Source organism: Protobothrops mucrosquamatus, unplaced genomic scaffold, assembly GCF_001527695.2.
Source record: "Protobothrops mucrosquamatus isolate PMUCROS unplaced genomic scaffold, P.Mucros_1.0 scaffold156, whole genome shotgun sequence".
Taxonomy (NCBI): Eukaryota; Metazoa; Chordata; class Lepidosauria; order Squamata; family Viperidae; genus Protobothrops; species Protobothrops mucrosquamatus.
Genome location: NW_015386520.1, coordinates 1,081,596 through 1,089,833, shown reverse-complemented (window position 1 = coordinate 1,089,833; position 8,238 = coordinate 1,081,596). Strand labels below are relative to the sequence as shown.

The following is an 8,238-nucleotide window of genomic DNA, read 5'->3' as shown; positions in this document are numbered from 1 at the left end:
CTTTTCTGCTCTGCGCTTCCTGGCCAGACATGGCCTCTCTCTTGGATCTAGAGAGCATGGACGGTGAAGCTACGGCGCCGATTTGCACTAGTCGTTTCGTTTTCGGTTGGTAAAGATGTGTGTGTGTTTGGGGGGGGGGGGGACTTCGCAGGCCGGAAATTTTGACTGGCGGTTATATTTGTGAAAGGAGGGGGGGGGTGCAGGCGCTTTGAGGGAGAAAATTATTTGCTCCTGGAGTGGCGATCGTTTGGGAGGATTTGATCGCTCTGGGATCCCTTGAATAAGGATTTTAATGATTATGTTAGCACGATGCATTGAACTGCATAATGAAAAGTAACCGTATTTCGGGTCTTATGCTGGAAAGCTGAACACATGGGCGCCCCGCGTGCTTCCCTGTCCCGGTTCAGCTCGTGCTCTCCAGCTCCTCTCTTGCGAAATGTTTCATAACTCTCACTGAGCAGGGTGGAACTTAATGCGGGTTACATAGGGCAGGATGCAGGGCTCAATTCCAACTCTTTCTTTTTTTTTTCAAATTTTTATTAATTTTCAAATAAACAAATTCTAAATACAAATATGGTGTACATTAATAATAAAAAAACATATTGAACATAACCATATTTTCAGAGGTGCTCGGCAGCCCCCCCCCCCTGCATCCGCCCTCTTTCATCCTTCCTACTTACTTCCCTCCTCCTCCCCTCCTACCTGCACCTCCTCTCTTTCAACTACCCTACACATCCCACCTCCTTCCTTTCCTCATCCTTCAGATGCAGTTTGGGGGTGCTAATCGAGCACCTCCTCTTTTAAAAAAATAAAAAAAAATAAAATACATTCTATAACATATTAATACACCAAATTTTGCATATCTCTACCCCCTCATCCCCCCCCTTCCCCCGGACTTCCCAGAACTGAGTACAGGGATAAGCACATAGGCTCAATTCCAACTCTTATGTTGGAGAAATTGCATAGCGTGGCTTTGTAACATTGATAAACTAAAAATTAAAGCTGCTAAAACGTCTCTTGTTTTTTTGTTTTTTTTTCCACGCAGCCTGGAATACTGATATGCAATAGAGATAGTTCTGCCTGGTTTAATTTGTTTCTATAAAGGTTGATGGAGAGGATTTGAAATGCAACATATTGCTGAAAATTATCGCCAATTTTTTTCATAAATACTTTTGTTGAACAGAGGCTTTGAAGTAACAAACAACTAAGAAATGTGTTCCTTTATATAACACTAAAACATCATTAGTAAAATCTCTAGATTTTGCTATTAATTCTGAAAATCAAAAATACTTGTTAATTCCTTTGGCTTTAGAATCAAATATAGCACTCCTATCTTTTCAAGCTGGGGAAAACATAGGAGAGATCAATACAAAGCACATTGAAAAAGCATCACAGAAGAAGACAGTGAGGAACTGTTTTTATATTGTTGCCTAAAAAGTGAAATGGATATTTCCATGAGGTAGCAGAAATCAAGCACAGCTAAGAGACCAAAAGCTTTTGGTCTCAACTTTTGATCATGCTGAATTTATTTTTGGCTTCTGCAGAGGGAGAAGTTGAAATGTGTAGCATCTTTGCAGTTGGAGAAACTTACCTCTTCCATGTAAGAAAAATCTGTGGTTTTCTTTAAAATGCCTTATTGTTACAATCACTTGTATTTTTTCCTCCAGGATGTGAGCTGAACAGCAGTGCGCGTTCCTATACTTTTAAAGTCTCGGAAGAAGATGATTCAGAACATTTCCTAGTTCTGAATATGGTAAGAGATTTCATTCTGAAATGGGAAGATTAGTTACAGGCTATTTCCTAGCTAGTGACTTACAACATTACTAGCCATTGCTGGGGCACTATAAAGCCTGTCCTCACTGTTTTATGGCTTCAGTAGTATTTAAAAACCCATTTAGTTTCCAGAAATAATGAAGAAATCATGCAGGCAAATGAAAAGGTGCTGGAGAGAAGATGATGGGTCACTTAGTTCTTCTGACACTCCTTGATTCCTATCCTAATAACAGAGCTAAAAAAACCTCCCTTTTTAGACAACTAATGGGAAAATGTAGAAAGTTGATGGAAAAGGGGATGGACAGATAGTCATATCTGATGATTAAACATTTTTATTTTTGATATCTGTTAGTAAAGTAGAATTCTGTGCAGATTACAGTGAATGAAACTGCATATCTTCTGTGGCCAACATGGAAGTAAAGTCTGTTCACTTTATATAGTTGATAAAAATGCTTTGCTGGCAAAGCTGCTTTAATATTTACCTGCTTAGACAAGATGGCTCTGAGACTTTGTATTTTTCTTCATTGTTATGCCACAGAATGCAACGTGTGTGTGTGTGTACATATACAGAAAATCAAATATTTTGCACTGAAGGCTGCCTTTTCTGATTGTGTCATCCCAAACGTTACTTGCTTAAAAGTATAAAGCTAGAATTATGCTTTTAGAACAGAATCTCCTAGGCGTATTGTAATTATGCATACTTCTTTTAATCAGTAAATATAGCACTAACGGGAACTTTACTGCAAGAAGTTTAGTGACATATATAAATCCTGTGCTGTTTGAATGTATTATTTCCTTTCCTCATACCTCCCTGTATTCCAAAAGCATCCCAAACTTTCCTGAGCAGATTTTGAAGGTGGGTGCATGAAGGCTACAGGATTGATTTAATGGGATGGATTACACAGCCTGCAAATTGACTGATTTATTGTTTTTGATTCTGTTCCAGGTTTATTTGTTACTGAATGATTTTGTTCTGATCCTGCTTCCAACTGCTTATAGGAGGATGTTCAGCATTAGAGCTCATTTCATTCTTAGCTAGGCCTTCCTCAGTATGCCTCTTCAGTTTTGTTTCTCCTCCCCTTTTCAAGGCTTGTCTGTCCGAGGGTGCCAAAGATGAATGCAACATTGTGGAGGTGGTGGGTCGTGATTATCAGAACAAGGAGGTTACTGTGCCTGTGGCCAACCTGAAGCTGTCGTGCCAACCCTGGGTAAAATGATCTTTTGGGAATGTGGATATCATGAAAAAAAATCAATGTGCAATGGTTCCAGGATGTTGATTTGAAAGACCTGATAAGGAAAGGAAAATTCTCTGCTCTTCCAAACACGATTGGCAATACTTGGGATAGCCTCTCTGATATGATTCAAAGATTTGAGGTGCACAACCAGATTTTCCAGAGCCTGCTTTCTGTGGTTTCTCTAGACTAGGCCAGGGGTAGGCAACCTTGGCTCTTTTATGACTCGTGGACTTCAACTTCCAGAATTCCTGAGCCAGCTATGCTGGCTCAGGAATTCTGGGAGTTGAAGTCCACGAGTCATAAAAGAGCCAAGGTTGCCTACCCCTGGACTAGGCCAAAGAATGTTCATCCTGAATGAAATATTTGGTATTTAATCAAAAAATCTTTCTGGACCCATGGTTTTCAAGATATTATCTGTTTAAACGGGTTAAATAGGTGGCTTGATAACAATACTTAGTGAATCATTAGGATAACTGTGGATATATAGCACTGGTTTAAAAGGTGTTAACAAGAGTTAAATTTGCAAATTAGGAACACAGTATTTCTCTTTAATTATATGAAAATGTCATGGCTCACACCCTCCCCCCCCCCCCAAAAAATAGCCACAGATGTAACAAAGCTCAAAACCTGTTGAACTATATAAGACCTGGAGAAACTCATCTTGTTTCACGATTACTCTGTCTCCTTATTTTTCCACAGTTGTGTTTAAATAATTTTGAGTTCCAGCCTCCCGTGACCTTCCGTCTGCGCTCAGGATCTGGCCCTGTTCATCTTGCAGGACAACATCAAATCTGTAAGAATCTGGGAATGGGATGGAAGAAACTATTGGGCACAACGAGCATGCCATAATAGTTAAGGGACATAGAAAAGTAGTAGTTCTTCCTGGAGTAGAGGCCACAATTCCAGGTTAAGTGTCTTGGCTACCTCAGCTAGCATGGTCAATATTGCAAATTCTGGAGCTTTTCCTGGTGTGGAGTATAAGCTGATTGTTGTCATTTACATGGAAAAGAGACCTGCTGTCTAACAGGACTGGCATTTTTGCCTGCCTTCTGGTTTGGAGCAATGCAAACCATTTAGGATATTGTGTGAACTACTAAATATGAGATGCTCTGGAAATTAACGGGTATTAGGAAGGATAGAGGCTTGAGGAATTCTCTAGATTAGCGGCTCCCAACCTCTATACCCTGCACCCCTAGAACACTTCTGATATATTCTTGCACCCCTTACAAAATTTCGAAATAACGGCAACAAATTATGCATATACACTATAATTTTGAAAATCCATGTTTTTGCAGCCCCTGGAATATCGTCGAGCATCCCGGTTGGGAACCCCTGCTCTAGATCAGCGGTTCTCAACCTATGGGTCGCAACCCCATTTGGGGTCGATCGACCATTTCACGGGGGTCGCCAACAAGGCTGTCCGCCATTTTTTTCCCCCTTTTCTGGCGGGTGCCTTACCTCCCTTGGGCTGGGCCAGCTGGTGGTCGGCCTGCTCCGTCTCTGCCGCTTGCCAGCTACGCCTCGGCCGGCGCAGGGGGCGGAACCAAGCATGCGCGGCGCTCCCGGGCAGGGATAGTCCTCGACTTATGACCGGTTGGGTAGTCCTCAACGTACGACCGGTTTAGTCCTCGACTTACGACCGGTTGGGGGGTCGTGGCATTAAAAAGGTTGAGAACCCCTGCTCTAGATGGTATAATCAAGCCAAATTGTTTCTCAGTTCACAGAAAAGATCTCTCAGATGATGACTTCAGTGATGAGGAAGAGGAATCTGTTGACCAGGAGGAAGAGCTTTCTCCAATCAAGCCAGCCAAGAAAAAACAAAAATCATAGCTGAGCTTCTCTGTAGGTACCTGTTCAATTGCCTGAGAATGCTCATCCTGAGTGGAATATTAGTACAGTTCTTCTTGTTTTCATTCATTAAGCTTGTAATGTTATTGTAGGTTACCATGGGCCGTTCTCCATTCACAGCGTTGGTACTGACTTCCTGAAATCAGCCTTTTCATTTAAAGGCTCTGAACAGGAAATGTTCTACAGCAATGTCTCGTTTAGCTCTTTAACCCCATCTCTGGTTTTATATTCTAAATAGCGTGGTATAGTGTAGAACAGAACTCGCTGTTACAGATGGACAAGGAAAGTAGCCATCTGCAACACTGTGGTAGGGACCATCCAGTGTGCAGCTTTCCTTGTCCTGGTAGTGTTAACAGACACATGTGCTGATCTTGGCAGCAGTTTAATGAAGTTGGTCTGGGATCTCTGCTCCTCTCCAAGGTGTGAGGAGCGCTAGAACCATCTAGGTGTGGTTAGCTGTGGGGCTAAAAAATAGGTGTCCGGATCCTAGTTGTGTTTGCTGTCGTGATTGAGATTCTTATTTTATTGAGATGCAACTGGAGCTGAATTAAATAGCTCGCTGAATCTGGTGGCTGTTAGAACCAACAGGTGTTTCTTATTCTGTGGGGGGAAAAATCTGAGGAGTTGTTGGAGAACTGCAAGGGTGTAACTCACTCCTGAAAAAAAAAATCAATACCGTGATGCTTTTTAATAAGAATTTCTTTATACTAAGAAAAGTATCCAATTGTTAGCCCTTTGCTCATGATATTTATTTTTTTTCAAGTAAAAAGCAGGGTCCGTTTTCCAAATCTGTTCAGGTTACATCTTTTTAGTGAACATTATCTACTTTTCAGGAAATGTTACTGACTCCATTTTGCTAACTTTGGGTGGCTCCTAATTTTGTTTTGGTATGAGCCGCATTCCCTGCAATAGTTGATAAATTCAGTAGTTACTGAAGATAACTTCCTAGATTCACTTTCTGAGAAAAAAATAAAGATTTATTTTTTATTTATCTTCATAGATTTTAAAACATTATTCGGTATTGACCAGGTGGAGTTTATTACACTTTATAATTCAGTACAAGCTGGAGAGACAGGTTTTTACCTTTGATAGATAGCTGAGAATGCTGCCTGTATGTTTTGCCCTTGTTACTGGTGTCCTTTTTTAAATAAACACATTTGTTATACATGTTCTCTTATGCTTTTTATTTTCTTGGAAGATGTTGAGTGTTGAAAAATACAAAATGAAGTACTATTACTTCATTTTTCTATAATTTTTTTTCATTCCCTTCCTTAAATATGTAAAGGGTTTAATGAGAATTTTTAGCATTTTCTAAAAGAGGCTACAGTTATCGTCACTGTTGATTTGGATTGTGCTGACACAAGTACAATTGTTTCAGCCTTGCAAGGATTTATTTGCTCAACAATTACAAAAGTAAAACTTTAAATCCAAATTATTTGCTACTCTTATGCTATTTTATCCAGCTTCCTAATCCCAGGTTTATTCCTATTAAACCTGTCAGTTTATTTACATAGTGCGTTAGTGCTTTGCTTTAACTTTGTGTGCTAATTCTCCGATGCTGCTTTTCTCTTCCAGCTGTGTTTGAGGAATGCAAACAGTTGTCTGTTGAATCCAGCTCTTACACAGGCTCTGCCACAGGGTGGCTTATTGTTAGGTGTTGCTGCATTCACTCTGGCTCCCTTCCTTTCACTTTCAAGTTGTGCTATCCCACAGACTCTTCCACAATCAGTTTTTTTTTAACCCAACCAGTATTTTGTGTCTCTGCTGGGTGAGTCACTCAATAGCACCCTTCAACATTATCTTTCCTCATTAATTTCTTGGTTACAATGCAGCTTCTTCTTTTCTACAGACCACTTCAAGCCTCCTCTGTTTGCCTGCCTTTTGGCTTGCTGAAGGTCCAGCAACTCCTTCGCTATCCTGTATCATCTTCCTGGTTTNCCAACAGGCGGGATTGGCCTAGGGAATTTTTAGTGGGGTTTTTAAGAGAAATTTTAATTATATAGGCCATAGTAATATTTCTTTTTAATTTGGTTTTAAATTAGGTATTTATTGTAGTATCTGTTTTATAAGGCTGTCAGCCGCCCTGAGTCCGGTAAGGAGAAGGGCGGGATATAAATCGAATAAATAAATAAATAAAATAAATAAATTTGCTGTGGGATGTTTTTGCTGAACACTAGAAGTAAGTAAATGCTGGTTTTTGGCAAAAATTTAAATCACAGTCATGTCACTGTGACACTGTAAATACCAATAGGTGTGGGCTGGTTGCTGAGTGCCTGAAATGCATCCATGACCGGGGGGGGGGGGTGTCAGCGGCTGTTAGAACTTTGGAACCAGGTCATAAATACCTTTTGGAGACTCTGTCATAACTTTGAATGGTCTCTAAGTGACCAGTCATTAATCAAGGACTACCGATATGGCAGTCCCTGGGTAAAGAATGAGTTCTGTTCCCTAACTCTGTCTTTAATCCAAATTTGTATTTAAATCAGAACAGGTTTAGCGTACCTGTACTGTATATCAGGAATAAATAACAACAAAGTTATTTACAATTTTTTTTGTAAAGTTTCAACTTATAACGTTTATAAGTTATAAGTTTTTTTATAGATTTTATATCTTAAAACTGAATTATATAGGAGACAGACTTCCAGCAAGGAAAACTTGTTAAATTCAGTCTTCAGAGAAAGTTGTAAGGTGTTTTTAGATGTTTGAATAAAATGACATGGACGTAGAATTGCAACTGTGTTTTCTGTGTTACTTCTTACTTTTAAAACAGAACAAAGAATTCTGAAGAAGAGTGAAAGAAAAATGAACAAACAGATACAAAACAAATGTATTCCATATATTAACAAGCTGGGCAAGTTAAAGCATTTCTGTACCAAGAAAAGGACAGGGCAGTCTGAGAAAGGAGAATGGAGAGGGTGTCTGTGGATAGAGTAACTTGTATCCCACTTCTGTGGAGATTTTGCCAATATTTGGTTGTAGTTTCAAGCCTCAAATTATGAATAATTATTATAGAGCTATTGTGTGGAGTTGGATTTTTTATTATATTGAGTAAAGAGATCAAATAAGGGAAGACGCCCCCGCCATGAGTACTCGGGAGATAAGTTGGGACAGAAAGACAATACAATATGTAATTTATATTTGTTATACAGTATAATGGATTTCTCAATCCAGATTGATGAAAAAAATGGAACGAAGGTAGACTTCACAAATCAAGTTCAATTGCAAACATCCTGCTCCTTTGTTTTTCAAAATTCACAGGACTTTGTTTGACAGAGCAGGAAGGAAACTGCTTTGCTACCAGGAAGAATGTGATGGCTGCTTTTGCCAGTGGTATGAGAGTCTCTTCCATCTATTGAGATGGGAAGGCATAAACCAGCTAGTA

General features: G+C 39.7%; 1 protein-coding gene across 2 annotated transcripts; it reads left to right on the top strand.

Annotated features, from left to right (window-relative positions):
* Positions 1 to 6,793, top strand: LOC107285266 (nucleoplasmin-3-like). 2 transcript variants are annotated; one of them, XM_015813441.1, is made up of 6 exons: positions 1 to 105; positions 1,668 to 1,753; positions 2,862 to 2,981; positions 3,708 to 3,801; positions 4,726 to 4,850; positions 6,706 to 6,793. In XM_015813441.1, the coding sequence occupies exons 1-5, from the start codon at positions 30 to 32 to the stop codon at positions 4,836 to 4,838; spliced, it is 489 nt and encodes a 162-aa protein (XP_015668927.1). In that variant the 5' UTR covers positions 1 to 29; the 3' UTR covers positions 4,839 to 4,850; positions 6,706 to 6,793. The 2 variants fall into 2 exon arrangements, with proteins under 2 accessions (XP_015668927.1, XP_015668925.1); XM_015813439.1 differs by lacking the exon at positions 6,706 to 6,793 and having other exon boundaries at positions 4,726 to 5,613.
* The last annotated feature ends 1,445 nt before the right edge of the window (positions 6,794 to 8,238 follow it).

Bases quoted from the DNA above. Each gene is read 5' to 3' on its own strand.
- LOC107285266 (XM_015813441.1), top strand. From the start codon at position 30: ATGGCCTCTCTCTTGGATCTAGAGAGCATGGACGGTGAAGCTACGGCG. The intron at 106-1,667 runs GTTGGTAAAGAT...TTTTTCCTCCAG, and splicing joins CACTAGTCGTTTCGTTTTCG to GATGTGAGCTGAACAGCAGT. The intron at 2,982-3,707 runs GTAAAATGATCT...ATTTTTCCACAG, and splicing joins AGCTGTCGTGCCAACCCTGG to TTGTGTTTAAATAATTTTGA.